This window comes from Pleurodeles waltl, chromosome 9 (assembly GCF_031143425.1).
Source record: "Pleurodeles waltl isolate 20211129_DDA chromosome 9, aPleWal1.hap1.20221129, whole genome shotgun sequence".
NCBI classification, from domain to species: domain Eukaryota; kingdom Metazoa; phylum Chordata; class Amphibia; order Caudata; family Salamandridae; genus Pleurodeles; species Pleurodeles waltl.
The window spans coordinates 272068817-272084378 of NC_090448.1; the positions used below are offsets into that span (position 1 = coordinate 272068817).

General features: G+C 41.0%; 1 protein-coding gene and 1 long non-coding RNA gene across 2 annotated transcripts in view; both read right to left on the bottom strand.

Moving 5' to 3' along the window:
- LOC138259159 (uncharacterized) overlaps nt 1-2882 on the bottom strand; it is a 34517-nt gene extending 31635 nt beyond the window's left edge. Inside the window, exon 1 of the long non-coding RNA XR_011198651.1 lies at nt 2790-2882. This is a non-coding gene — a long non-coding RNA (uncharacterized lncRNA). The remainder of the gene's footprint in view (nt 1-2789) is intronic.
- Nucleotides 1-10093, bottom strand: part of BTG1 (BTG anti-proliferation factor 1) — a 76877-nt gene extending 66784 nt beyond the window's left edge. Inside the window, exon 1 of the mRNA XM_069206690.1 lies at nt 9937-10093. Within this exon, the coding sequence (XP_069062791.1) occupies nt 9937-9976 (40 nt within the window). The 5' untranslated portion in view covers nt 9977-10093. The remainder of the gene's footprint in view (nt 1-9936) is intronic.
- Between the last annotated feature and the right edge of the window lie 5469 nt (nt 10094-15562).

Here is a 15562-nt window from a genome sequence, read left to right on the forward strand (position 1 = left end):
GGAAGACCTATAATTCTAAGATTATTCCTTCTACTCCGGTCCTCTAAAATCGGTCATTTTTGCTGAAGATACAAAATATCTTGACTATTATCAGGTGTCTTAACTATGCTGATTTCAATATCTGTCAATCGATTGTCTATTGATTGCATATGAGATTAAAACTTGACCACTTCGTTTCTCAAGCCTTGAACTTACGTAGTATTAGTAGACACTGTATTTTCCAAAGAAGTAATGGAAGATTTTATGGCTAATAGTTCTTTTAAGATAGTATCCATAGCAGTTGGAGGTGGTTCAGTAGGGTCAACCATTATGTGTTTGGTTTCAGTGGTAACTGGTATAGATTGCAAGGCTGCACTATGACAGATGTCTTATAAAACTTTAGGATCTGACATAGGAGACTTTTGGTTTGTTTCCCTATCTTCGTTCCACTCAATTTTAAGGGAAAGTAGTCAAATTCCACTGCATTTGGCTCTGCTCTCATCTACATCATTTTTTAAGTAGTTACAAAGCAAATGAATCGTTGATTATTTATCCATTATTATCCGGTAGATTTTTTTTGTCAGAAAATTTGCTTGCGATTCAATTACCCAGTTTCATTCTATTCGTCTAAAAAAAGAGAATCGTAAAACTCCACAGCTTTTAGCTCCGCTGTTACTTTATGTCATTTCTCAGGGAAATGTAGAGCAACTGGAACATGGATTATAGGTCCAATAACATCCGTTAGGTTTCCGATGAAGTTTCTTCTACTTTTATGAAGGCTATGTTGTCGGAGAAGTAACTTTTGGCTTGATTCTTCATCTCCGTTTCATTTGGCTTTTTAGGGAGAGTCGTCAAATTCCACAACGTTGGTTCACTTACACCACTTCTAAAGGAGATGAAGAGCAAGTGTATTGCGGATTTTTAAGACCAGTAACATCCATTAGGTTTCCGATGAAGTATTTTCTAGCTTTTTGAAGGCTTTGCTGTCATGGAAGTAACTTTTGGCTCAATTCCCCCTCTCCGTTCCATTCAGTTTTAAGGGAGCGTCTTCAAATTTCCCGGCGTTTGGCTCTACTCGCTTCTAATGGAGATGCAGAGCGGATGGATTGCGGATTATAGGTCCAGTAGCATCCATTAAGTTTCCGATTTAGTATTTTCTAGTTTGTTTTAAAAAAAAAATAAAAAAAAAAAAGATAAAAAAAAAAAGATTTTGCTGTTGTTGAAGTAACTTTTGGCTCGATTCTTCATCTGTTTCATTCGGCTTTTAAGGAAGAATCGTCAAACTACGTGACGTTGGTTCATTTACAACGCTTCTAAAGAAGATGCAGAGCAAGTGTATTGCGGGTTTTAAGACCAGTAACATCCATTAGGTTTCCGATTAAGTATTTTCTAGCTTTTTGAAGACTTTGCTGTCATGGAAGTAACTTTTGGCTCGATTCCCCCTCTCAGTTCTATCCAGTTTTAAGTGAGCGTCGTCAGATTCCACTGCGTTTGGCTCTACTCGCTTCTAATGGAGCTACAGAGCGAAAGGATTGCGGATTCTAGGTCCGGTAGCATCCATTAGGTTTCCGATTAAGTATTTTCTAATTTTTTGAGGATTTTGCTGTCGTTGGAGTAACTTTTGGCTCGATTCCACGTCTTCGTTTCATTCGACTTTTAAGAGAGTCGCCAAATTCCACTACGTTAGTCCACTTACATCGCTTCTAAAGGAGATCCAGAGCGAATGGGTTATGGATTTTAAGACCAGTAACATCCATTAGGTTTCGGTTATGGATTTTAAGACCAGTAACATCCATTAGGTTTCCGATTAAGTATTTTCTAGTTTTTTGAAGACTTTGCTGTCATGGAAGTAACTTGTGGCTCGATTCCCAGTCTCTGTTCCATCCAGCTTTTTAAGGGAGCGTCGTCAAATTCCACGGCATTCGGCTCTACTCTCCTCTATATCGTTTCTAAAAGGAGTTGCAGGGCAAGTGGATCGCGGGTTATAGGTTCAGAAGTATCCGTTAGGTTTCCGATTAAGTATTTTCCTATTTTCTGAAGGTTTTGATGTCGGAGAAGTAACTTTTGGCTCGATTCCCCGTCTCCATTCTACTCGGCTCTAAGGAAGAGCCGCCATCTTCCAAGGCGCTTGGCTCCGCCGCCCTGAAGAGTGTTTTTGGTGAAGGTGGGTGGTTTTGCATTTGCAATTGAAATTTCACTTTGAAAAAAAGGCAAGCCAAATCTGTAGAGGTATAAAGCCCAATTGGTACTCACACAACATACATCCACAATCCAACTTTGCACCATAACAAATGCTGAGTCTCTGGAGACAAAAAGGGGTCTGGGGACATAACTCACCTGAAACGCCAATGGACTCCTAGATAGCATTAAAAAGAAGGCAGCCTTGTGTACAACCAGAGACTCCACCCAGAAATTTTTCTAAAGTAAATCCACCTGAGCAATAACTGCCCATTTCTAGCACGTATTGGCTTCCCCCCCCCCCCCCCCCCCCCCCCCCAAGTATTTCATGCCGGTTCCACTAGGAGAGTGGCCAAACAGGACATTTCACAAAGTTGGAGGTGGGTAAAACCCCTGCTGCTAGAGGTTTAGGAAAAAAAAAAATAGCGCAAGGCAGCTGTATGAGCTTGGAAAGGAAAATATCTTCTTGGCCACGGGTTGTGGACAAAAACAACAAAAATCTGAAGAGATTGTACTTAATATCGAAATATTCTGTTGGAAACATGCCCTCTGGCCTCTTAGTCACTGGATGCTTGTAAAGCAGAACAAAGGAACAAAAGACTTAAAAACCAGGAAAATAAGTTTGGTACAACCTTCACCAAAAACATGCAGGTCGGTGCCTCTTCCCAGTGCACACCATCATTCCCAAGATTTCAGGCTCCATTAAAACTCCTGAATAGTATCACTGAAAGCAGACAGAGCGACATTTAAGTTGGACATTCTGACAACAAACGCCCAGCAACAACCACCAAAGTACTCTGGGGTGACAACAAAAGTGACACTGAGATGTGTCAGAAGCATTAACACCCTTTTGGCCATTAATTTTAAGGTTTAGGCATTAAACATCCAGAAAAGGTCTACTGGCGCACCTGGGGTGGAGTGGCGTGGAGCAGAGAGTGTCATGTATTGGAGTGGCACAGTGTGGAGTCAAGTAGAGTGGCACAATGGAGTGGAACAGAGCAGAGTGATGCAGAGGGAAGAGTACAAGCAGCATAGACTGCAGAACAGAGTCAAGTGACAGAATGCACAGTAGTCTTGAGTGGTATGTAGTTCAGTGGCAGAGTAGAGCGTCAGTGCAGTAGTGTAGAGTGTTTCAGAGTGGAGTGGTGGAGGGTACAGTGACAGTGTAATGGTATAGTAAAGGGCTGTAGAATGCACTGGCAGAGTATATTATATAAGGGCACAGAGTGCACAGCAGAGTCAAGCAGCATGGAGTACAGTGGCATAGAATGCATAATAGAGTTGAGTGGCAGAGCGCAGGCAAGTGACAGAGTGCAGCGGCATAGAGTGCAGAGTTCAGTGTCACAGAGCGCAGTGGGATAGAATTAAGAGTAGAGTAAAGTGGCAGAGTTTAGTGGCAAGGAGTGAAGTGGTGTGGAGTAGAGTGCCACAGAGCCGAGTAGAGTGCAGTTGCGTAGAGTCTCTACTCACACTGGTGCAGGGTAGAGTGGCATAGAGTAAAGTGGTGTACAGTGCAGTGTCAGAATGCAGAGTAGATTAGAGTGCCATACAGTGTATTGGCATAGAGTGCAGGGGCATAAACATGAGTGTTAGTAAAGTGTACTGGCATAGAGTTGTGCAGAGCAGTTTGGTGTGGCCAAGACTGTGTGGTGTGGAGTCGGTGACGAAAAGTGCAAAGGTGTAGAGCAGAGTGGCGAAGAGTGCATTAGCACAGAGTAGTGGTACAGGGTAAAGTAGAGAGGCATGGAGTGGTGTAAAGTGAAATGGTGTTATTAGGCCTATCTGCCCCCAGGGGGGGGCAGAAACCTCTAGGCGCCAGGGCACATATTTTTGGGTGGTTTTTTGTTTGTTTGTTTTAGAAATGGGGAGCGACCCATTAGGCAAGGGTCTCTCTCCTGGGGGGGAAATTGTATTTAGACCATTTCTGCCCCCCTTGGGGGCAAATCGGACGATTTTAGGTCAATCTGCCCCCAAGGGGGCAGAAACAACTAGGCACCGGGGAGTTTTTTTTCCACCAATGTCACGCAGGGAGAGCGACCCCGTAGGCAAGGGTCGCTCCACAGGGGGGTTGGGGGCAAATTTATTTTAGGCAATTTCTACCCCCTTTGGGGCCGGCTGAGCTAGAGGCCAAAATCCACAGGTAGGCACTTTGCAAAAAAACACCTGTTTTCTGTGAAAAAATGTGATGTGTCCACGTTGTGTTTTGGGCCATTTCCTTTCGTGGGCGCTAGGCCTACCCACACAAGCGAGGTACCATTTTTATCGGGAGACTTGGGGGAACGCTGGGTGGAAGGAAATTTATGGCTCCTCTCAGATTCCAGAACTTTCTGTCTCCGAAATAAGAGGAAAAAGTGTTTTTTTGGCCCAATTTTGAGGTTTGCAAAGGATTCTGGGTAACCGAACCTGGTCAGAGCCCCACAAGGTCACCCCATCTTGGATTCCTCTAGGTGTCTAGTTTTCAAAAATGCGCTGGTTTGCTACGTTTCCCCAGGTGCCGGCTGAGCTAGAGGCCAAAATCCACAGGCAGGCACTTTGTAAAAAAAAACACCTCTGTTTTCTGTGAAAAAGTGTGATGTGTCCACGTTGTGTTTTGAGCAATTTCCTTTCGTGGGCGCTAGGCCTACCCACACAAGTGAAGTACCATTTTTTATCGGGAGACTTGGGGGAACACAGAATAGCAAAACAAGCGTTATTGCCCCTTGTCTTTCTCTACATTTTTTCCTTCCAAATGTAAGGCAGTGTGTAAAAAAAGACGTCTACTTGAGAAACGCCCTGTAATTCACATGCTAGTATCGGCACCCCGGAATTCAGAGATGTGCAAACAACCACTGCTTCTCAACACCTTATCTTGTGGCCATTTTGGAAATACAAAGGTTTTCTTGATAGCAATTTTTCACTTTTTATATTTCAGCAAATTAATTGCTTTATACCCGGTAAAAAACCCATTGCAAGGTGCAGCTAATTTATTGGCTCTGGGTACCTAGAGTTCTTGATGAACCTACAAGCCCTATATATCCCCGCAACCAGAAGAGTCCAGCTGATGTAACGGTATATTGCTTTCAAAAATCTGACATCGCAGGAAAAAGTTAGAGTAAAACGTGGAGAAAAATGGCTGTTTTTTTCACCTCAATTTCAATATTTTTTTTTATTTCAGCTGTTCTTTTCTGTAGGAAACACATATAGGATGTACACAAATGACCCCTTGCTGAATTCAGAATTTTGTCTACTTTTCAGAAATGTTTAGCTTTCTGGGATCCAGCATTAGTTTCTCACCCATTTTGGTCACTAACTGGAAGGAGGCTGAAAGCACAAAACAATAGTAAAAATGTGGTATGTCCCAGTAAAATGTCAAAATTGTATTGAAAAATTGGGTTTTCCAATTCAAGTCTGCCTGTTCCTGAAAGATGGGAAGATGGTGATCTTGCCACCGCAAACCCTTTGTTGATGCCATTTTCATGGAAAAAAAACACAAGCTGCCTTCTGCAGCCCTTTTTTCCCCATTTTTTTGGAAAAAACTAAATTTTCACTGTATTTTGGCTAATTTCTTGGTCTCCTTCAGGGGAACCCACAAAGTCTGGGTACCTCTAGAATCCCTAAGATGTTGGAAAAAAGGACGCAAATTTGGCGTGGGTAGCTTATGTGAACAAAAAGTTATGAGGGCCTAAGCGCAAACTGCCCCAAATAGCCAAAAAAAGGCTCGGCACAGGAGGGGGAAAGGCCTGGCAGCGAAGGGTTTAAAAGTATGTGCGTCAAATACTTCAGAAATAAAAAAATAAAAAAACATGCGCTTCATTTTTGTTCCTAACTTCTGAACTTTTGGGGGGGGGGGGGGGGGGGGGGGAGGAGGCACTCTTCTCTACCGCCAGTATCCCGCAAGAAAGTCACATCACATAAATCCTCTCAATTTGAAGTCAGGGAAAGAAAAGTAAACAAGCACCCTCGGAAGGCAGCGCCTGACATTTGACATCAGTCTTTGAATGCACAGCAAACGTGACAGGATAAGAACAAGATTTACAGGCCGATTTACAGAAAGGGTGCACTCATAAGGACACTGTAAGTAAAGTTTGAGCAAGGGAAGGTACGAACTCAAGCTGGACAGCTATAAAACAAATAAAGCCAGCAAAGCACGAAAAGATGAGTTACAAACCATAACGCCAATGGTAAGCAACATGCATAATATATTCATAGGTGAGCTTTCTGAATGTGCCCCCCCCCCCCCCGGCCCCCCCCCCCGGCCCCCCCCCCAAAGATGCCCTTAGCAAACCAGACCGCTGTGCTGTCTGGTAGGTCGGGACCTAAAAAAATACAAACCAGTCCCTCAATATTCACCTATGATTGCCCACAGCCTTCTTTCATTATACTTGCATCAAGAGCTGAGCTACCACATTAGAAAGAAATCAAGAGGTATGGGGGCCATAGCCGGTTAGCACTAGTATTCATACTACTTATTTTCACTCTATTTTACATGTGATTGGGACCACAACATAGACCTGAACCACACAGAGGAAGTTCCCTGTATGTGAATGTCAGAGCACTGACAATTCTAACATTAAAATCAAGCCAAATTCAGGCATAAAACCAGCAAAGAAAATACTCACTAGAACATTGGATTGGTGCAGAGCTTTAGGATGATCATGTTAACAGATGGCACACCTATGGCAATAGCAGCAAATTCCTCAGAACTATGACCTGATAGATGCACAATATCCCACATACCCATACATCAGAATTACCTCAGATCCACAGCAGGTGTAAAACCGTTCAAAATGTTAACGTCTTTAATTCAGTTTGCGCCAAGAGTGCTCCTGAAATGTCCATCAGTAATCACCACACATCTGAGGAAAGAGGGGGTATGTGTCCCTCCCTAGATAAGTGGCAAATAAAATTAAAAGATCTACAGTTCTTGCCTCAGAAATATCCAGAAGGCAACAAATAAACCTCTTACAACAGTTTAGGTTCACAACTAAAACCAAATTTGATCCTAAGCAGAAATACTTTTCAAAAATGTGTTCACAATCAGTAGGGAATTTTGAGGCAAATGGTTGCTCTTTACCAGACATCAGAGACTGACCTCCAATTAGGTTGGTATACGACTAAACTAAACAAATGACATGACAACCAATGGTCACAAAGCACTAGGACAATATAGTGGAAATAGTAAGCGAGGCACAGTAGCCATTGCTAAGGTGAAATTCGTCCAACGTTGTAATTTAAAAGCAAAACCCCAGGGGACCATGAGCAAAGCTGAATTCCCTAGAACATGAGGAGCTCAGATGGGAGAACGTACGGCTCAGGAAAAACAAACAATCAGCTCAGAAATAGATACAAATGTATAAGAACTATTTGCTTTCGACAGATAAACAAAACTTGTGCTAATCCAAAATGAGCTTTATAAAACAGGATGAGACATGATCACCTTGGCATTTCACTGGGGGGGGGGGGGAGGGTTTACATTCACTGCATACCATGTGACCAGACCAGAGAAGATTTCTACTTGCCAGATGCTATGACCATCGCATTTCTCATACTGATTAGAGAGCTAAACCCTTTAGTACTTCTTTAATAGGTGGCATCAACCAGACAATTATATTCCAACAGCAAATTATATGTAATCCTTTCCAACTACCACAGCAGTCAGGTAGGCGGAATATACTGCAGCAATTTCACACAAAGTACAAATTTACATAATTTCTTCACCAATGCAGACGCCCACCATGAAAAGATACCAAGACTGCCGCCAGATGACTCTCACACTTAACGGAGTGTTCAAAAGCAGCCATATAAGAAAAAATATATCCACCAGTCTACACCAGAGCGGGGAGCAATAACTAACGAAGCCAATCTCAATAGCCTTTGCAGCACTGCGCATAAAGTCAGATAATTTAACAGAAACTACAATCTGAGTGCATGAGTTAGCCAGGAAAATAAGGAGACTAACCACTGAAAGTACTATTCTCACAAAACTATGGTTGTCATACATTATGTAAACACTATCACCAATGTACATTACAGTACATTTTAAATTCCCTCTTTCAAAAAGGCTGCACGTGCTTCTGCTAGAGTACACTTAGATGTTAAAATGACAACAGCAGTAATGTGTGTCCAGGGTACTAGTGCTAAGGCCTTTACCGGATGCCTCATCTCCTTGGAGGCAACCAGAAGTAAACTGGAACTGTACTTTGTATACAGTAGGCTTGCTAACAGTTTAACTATGCATAAGACAGACCTTATGTGCAATTTGCATAACGGAGCCTTCATCATCACCATTACCTTTCACTAGAGAGCAAGTAATTATCGAGTGTACTATTGAGGACGCCCATTTAATTTGAAGATAAGGTCGCACTAGACCTAACCATAGTTCATTCAGATAAAAAAAAAAAAAAGAGAAGAGTAGATAGGCACAGGAAATATCCTGCAGAATAAACTAAACAACCTGCAGAATTTGAAAGCCAGACTGCTGGCTTATCAAATTACTAATTTAAAAAGAATGAATGCCATGTTTATGTTGCTATCTAGACAATTTCCTCATATTTGCACTGATTTCGCAATTAATGCTGGAGTAGAAAGTGACCACAGTTCCCAGAAATACAATTTAATTGAACTACTTAACAAGGAAACAGGAATGGCTGACCAGTTCATCATTCGTTCAAAGAAAGACAAGCACATCATTACAGTTAGCGCCTATTATCAAGTATTCTCAGATATAACTGATACGCATATTAAAGCGCCACCAAGAAAAAAACTTAATTGGGAAACGAAGCAAAACAGTATATAATATACTGGTTAAAAAAAAAAGTGGAAAGACTATTTGAACTAATCTGCTCAGAACTTCCGTACAAAACCCGCCCTGGTTTAAAACGCTGGTCTTTACACATTCGTTCCATTTACAAAAACAGAGAAGTCAGCAATCGAGTAGAGGAGAGTTACCATTAAACTGGACATTAAAACTGCAGAGCAACATGTATTCAATATCAAAATGGAAATTAAATCCTCTTACTCCGCAAGACCTGAATGCTGGCTCAGCAATTACATCAAGATGGTCACGCATTAGTGGGTGAGTCATTTGCGTATTAAAAACTATCACGCCAAATGATTGTAGTAGGAATTAACGGTGGCGAGCTATATGTGAGACCAGTAAGTGATCAAGTTATTTCACAGGTATTTTAAAGCACTCGGTGGACTGCCCCTCAAATCCGAGGCACAAAGTACTTGCCAGTTAAGCCCTGCAAAAATTGATATGTATATGTTGTCACTAACGAATAACACCCAGTAATCATACCAATCGTGGGAACGTGGAAGAAAGGATATGCAGCTATTCTAGGCAGCTGTGGTTCATAAATCTTCTGTTACGCAATATTTTTGTTAATTACCACGTCACACTCAAAGCACCATTACCAATCATCGCTCTGGCGCATAAGAATTCAAGGACCATTGTAGTGTGTTGCTAGATCATTTGGCAGCAGGCTTGCAAAAGAGTTAATATCCCCAATGATTACGCAAAAGAAGATTCAATTAGGAAAGAAAAGTAAGAGTTCTTTGTTAAAAGAAAATATAACGCGGACAATTGTGTCCAGAAAATACCACTCTGCCTCTGCTTTTTCCCCAATCAACTTCGTAAAAAGGTCCGGGGCCAAGGATCACGAAGTACACCTCTAAGAGCCTTCAACGTTTGCACAGCCCCAGACGAAATCCTTCTGCATACACAGACTCGTCACAATCAGCGTACAACGAACAAGGCTCTCAAAAAGCAATATTAAATCTCAGTTCAAGAATACTCACCCCGTATCCCACACAAACAGCTCTCCAAATCACTCTTCATATTTAATTTATCCGCTTTACACACCAGCTCTCTGAAACGAAATCCGCTGTGAAGGCACGTGGCCACAACCCGTTAGAAACCTTTCTGTAATAAGCATGGTTGCTGTCTACCAATTTTAAAAATCGCGCTGACCCTTCGAGGATACCGTAGTGCAGACATTCTATTACCAACCAATAACTTCTCTCGATACATAGTTTTTGTGTATGGACTCAGGTGAAGCAACGGTAGCGATTGGTTGCTTCTAACCCGGCGAGACCGTTACACATTACTGAGTTCCGCCCCATTGTTCAGTGTTAAACCTCTGGGAGGGACCAAGTGCTACAGGGGTGCCTGCTTGCGTGAACGGGTTGGACGTTCAAGGTTGCGTGTTCTTTGTGAACGTTCAGTGAGTGATTGGGGCTGTGCAGGTTTTAGACGGAGTCGGCTGACTCTCGTACATCCAATGGCGTAGGTGATGCCAATCTTTAGTGGTCGGAGCAGGTGGGACCCCGCTATGATTCATTTGTTTGGTCTGATTTACCGAGACGGACAGTATGTGGTATCCCTTTACGGTGTTCGTGAGAGGGGTGGAAGCTTTCTTGAGTTAAACAGTTCTATACAGCGCGTTCTAGACCCGAGGGTATTAGAAAGCTTAACAAGAACACGTTATATTACATAGTGTCACGTTAAGTTTTTGTTGTGAAGCACGAGGCTAGTCAGTGATTTGCCAGGAAAACAGGACATTGAGCTGGCCCACACTTCAATCTCGCGACATCCTTCTCCCCATCACTGCCCTAATTAGAGGTCAGCCCAAAGGCATTAACCCTTCCAGCAAAATAAATTTACTAGCCGACCTTAACTTTCCTTTCTTTTGAAGCATTACTTCTGTGTGGTTCTTAAGAGTAACCGTCAAGTTTATTTAATGCATAGTTAATAAAAACCAATACATCATACATTTTTAAAAGATACTACTCACCCCATGCAGATAAAAAAGCAAGAACCTTCCAGTCTAGTCTAAAAGTTCTTCTTAGATTTATAACATATAAGTTCAATATATCTAACAATGATTTTCTTCTAATTATACATTTCATAAAATATTACTAGCAAAATACCTCAAATAGGAGTGAGTATGTTTATAGTCATAGCCACATAAGTTTTGCTATAAAGTGCATCAATTTCCCACTCCCCTCATCTTATGCATGCAATTCCAATTATGTTATAGAGGTATCTTACAAAATTCGAATACCATTTCTTTAAAATAAGTTATACATTTATTTACAATTTAATTAATACTGAGGAGAGCTAAAATACTTTCATGGATACGGTATGGGGGCCTTATAAGCCAGCGGAAACCTATATGTTTATACTAATTGATGAACTTGTAATAGTTTTTTAGATATCAAACATAAAAAACTTTGTAAGTCTGGCATTCATTGTATAGTCAGAAGGTTTAAAGCAGGCAATCACCGCTTCTCTGCAGGACCGTATTCCCCTCTGATTGAATGCTGCTTTTAATAGAGTCTTTCCTCATTCAGTAGGCCATTACAGATGTAGATCAGATGAGTATTGTCTTCCAGTCCACAGTCACAGAGCCTACACTGGGGAATTGTTGCAGTACGTTCCCATGGGGCTAGATGGGCACCACCAGGAATAAGGCCAAATTGGTGTTAGATAAAAAGATCCTTGTCAGCTTTTGACCACCCAGCCTCCAGATATGGCTGATATTTCAGGAGTTTTTACTCAGTTATTACCATCCAAGAGTGCGACCTGGCTGCTAACAGGTTCTTATCAATAAATACTGATATCTTCTTTGCTATTCTATTTAAGATTTTTTTTAAAGCATAATAGGAGAAGTTTGAATCCCATAGTTCCCGTACTTTCAAATCTTCTAATGCCTGATCTAAGTACAGTCTGCATTTGGCTGTAGGATTCAAACTGATCTCCTTCCAAAGTGCCTGGCAGAGACGATTTCCCCTGGTTAACTGTGGGTGTTTCCAGGTTTTAATGTAGGTACATTTCCTAAATTTTGGTTTAAGAAACCAAACACCAGCCTAATTTGAGTTTGGGAAGTATACCCTGGTAGCTGGAATAGAGACCTAAATACTTTTCCAATTATTCCATTTAGGATGGTGGTCTCTTACCCACACAGGGCTTCACTACCATTCTCTATTGTCAAATTTAGTTTAGCTGCAACAACTTGTAGCTAGGGCCGCTAAGCGACTTTTTCAAAGTGCGAAATGCAAGCAGTAGAACATTTCCTTTTCTATTAAAGTCCTGCTTTTGAGAAAGAAAGGAACCCCCATTTATCAAATAGTACGCCCAGGTATCTATAGGGATTAACTTGTTCTAAAACTCCCCGTTGTGTGTGCCATTTTTTATCTCTAGAGTTTTGTTTTTTACTAATTTCCATCACTTTGTTTTTTTTTTCTGATTGATTTTCATTCCGTTCTGCTTGGCATAGTCAATTAAGTTGACAATGTGCCGTCGGAAACCTATTTTAGTTTGACTCGGAAGTACTACATCACCAGCGTATAACAGATTGGAAATAAGCATGTCACCAACCTTAGGGGAGTGCACGTTCACCATATTAAGCTTAATGGTCAAATCTGATACAAAGATTAAAAAGATTCAGCGCCAACACACAACCCTGTTTCAGACCTAGTTTTGTCTCAATTTTTCTTGAAAGGAAACATCCGTCCCCTATATTTACTCTGGCCAGTGTATCCATATATAACTACTGAATAGCCTTTAACAATTTCTCTGATATGCCGCCGGTGGCTAGTTTTTCCCATAGAAGACCTCACTGTACCAAGTCAAAAGCTAATTTGAAGTCTACAAAACACAAATACAAAGGTTGATTTTTTTGTTTGCATTTGTCAATGACAATGGAAAGAGTTAAGATGTTTATAGCCGTTTGCAAAAGCCTGTCTGATTAGACTAATATTGTTCTCGGTTGCCCAGCTGCAAAGATGCTCCAGTAATAGCCCAGCATAGTATTTAGCCTCTACATCCATTAAGGTAATCTATCAGTAATTCTCAAGATTAAATTTACTGCCTCCTTTAAATATTGGATGGATTATAGCCCCCCTCCAAGATTTTGGAATACATCCTAATTCTGTACAGTGGTTGTAAATCAAGACCAGTTTTTCACCCCAAAAGACTAGGTTCATTTTAAATAATTCATTTGGGATCCCATTTGGACCTGGGGCAACCGCGCTTCTGCTGTTCTTTATTAAATTCCCAACTTCTGACATCAAGAAGGTTAAATTTGCGGATTCCTTTTGGAGAGTTGGGGGCTCTGATATAACTCCTTCTTGGCTTAACTCATTTCTTATCCCATCAGAATTTTCAGTGTCTTTCTTATTTTCACTAAAATGGTGAGTTACGAAATCAGACCATGAGAATTCCGAAATATTGGAGCTAGTCAAGGTCATTGGGGCTTTTTTCAATTCATTAACCATTTTCCAGAATGCCTGTGCATTTGACTTTTTACTCAGATATAAATCCTTTGCCCAAAACTCATGACTATTCTGTAATTTGTCATCCCATATTTGTTTCCGATAGATATTATTTACATTTTTTAGATCAGCCGTAATATAAAAGTCAGTTGGGTTTTTCTTATATAGCCTTAAGAGTCTGTTTCGTTGTCTTCTTAGTTTGGTTGTATGATCTGAAAGTTTTATATTCTTTTTTGTTTTAGCTCGCCCCTGATTTTGATAGTTCTTTTGTGGTCCGTCTATGAGGCGATCAACTGCAAATCTGTCCAGGAATGTCGAGCAGGTGGTTATTGGGTCACAGGATATAACATTATGGCATTGGTCGAATATCACAGTTGACCGTTCTCCAATGGAATCCATTGATTTTTCATTCCATCTAAGTTTCTTATAGTTCGTTGTAGTGACATCCCTTGGTGCAGTTAGGGCAGGATTAAATATAGGAAAGCCACAGCCAATCTCCAGACATTGTTGACCATGGTCACTTTCATCTGACTTTATAATATGGTACTAGTAATTAGAGTAAGTAGGGATAAAGAGGCTGCAGTGTAATCAATTGTTGCTTGAGTTCAAGTGACATAGCAGGTAGTCACCAGCGGAGTATCTTGTGGAAACCTCCCGTTTAGGAGTCTGAGCCCGAGGGCCTCAAGATCTTTTACTAAGGAAAGCCCCTTAATGTTGGGTTTACCTTGCTCTAGTGACCCCAGGGACTGCCCACTGCTGGTCTTGCAAGATGGTTTGAGCATCCCTTTCAAAAGGATTTAATCAATTCATATTGAAGTCCCCAGCTACTAAAAACTCCGGGGATACTAAATCCGGATAGGCAGTTAATATTGTGTCTATCAATTTGGAGGATGTGTTTCCTGGAGCATGCATCTGGGTGGATACAGACATTAATTAGCAAAAGTGAGCTGGAATGCTCTTTATTCCATCCATCTAAGTTCACTAGCAGAAACTCCTAATTTTCCTCATTTACCTGTGTGCATGATATATTTAGACCTGCTGAAATAAAGATTGCTAATCCTCTCCCCCCTTGGGTGGCCAAACCTTTTTTCCCTAATTGCAGGGGAGAAACAAACCCACAAATCCATCAATTGTAGATGTGTTGGTAGCCCAAGTCTCATGTTAGAAGATAATTAGAATTTTTGTTTTATTAGACTAGTCAAATCTTTGTGTTGGATGTTTGATCTAATCCCATTTATATTCCAAGAGCAGACTTGGAGGAGTTTATCATAGGGAGTTACCAACCCAGAGTGTGCCTGGCTATTCGGAAGTCACTGATGATTTTCTTGGTGAAGTGCTTCCGACAGCCACCCTAGATCTAGCTGCCGTGAATAGTGGATACTTTGTAGCCCGTGTTGTGATCATCAGTACACTGGTTCCCAATTGCAGATCTAAGGACTGAAAACGGTTTATTTACGTCTTTTGATTTATTTAAATTGGGCATATTATTTTGGGCCTCTAGAGGGTCAGGATAACCTATTTGTTGGGGTATACTAAATTTAATTCCCCATTTTAAGAAGGCTCTTAAAAGTAAAATTATGTTAAAATATAGAAAAGACACGTGCATTTACAATAGTTAAACCTGAAATTTCTTTAAAAATATTTTGTGTGCTGTCTAATTCATTTATTTTTTAAGCGCTTAGAATGCCAAAGGCCACGTCAGAGCACAAATCTAAAGAAAACATGATAGCAAAACTCTGCAAGCCATAGATGTAAAACTACAGTGATACCGCGTCGCACACCATTGTATTTCAAACATGTGCCTTAGACATTTTACATCATCATTGATATTAGTTTGGTGAGATCCTCAAATAAATAACAAGAGCATATGAATATACAGCTTGTCAATGTACTCTAACTTATGTAGTGGCTATTTTAAAGGCCTCAGCTAACAGGCAGCGCCTGCTGTCTGGTTGTGAAAGACCTATTGTAAATGTATTTACGTAGCACTTTCGACCCCTGGCGAGACACTGAAGCACTTTCTAGGTGAGTAGTGTGGTATCTAGGATACCTGCACCTAGGCAACGGGAAAGAAGTTGTAGAGGAGGTTGGCAATTGCTCAAGGAAGAAGAGGGTGCCTTTTACCTGTTCTCCAATAAACTACGTTTAC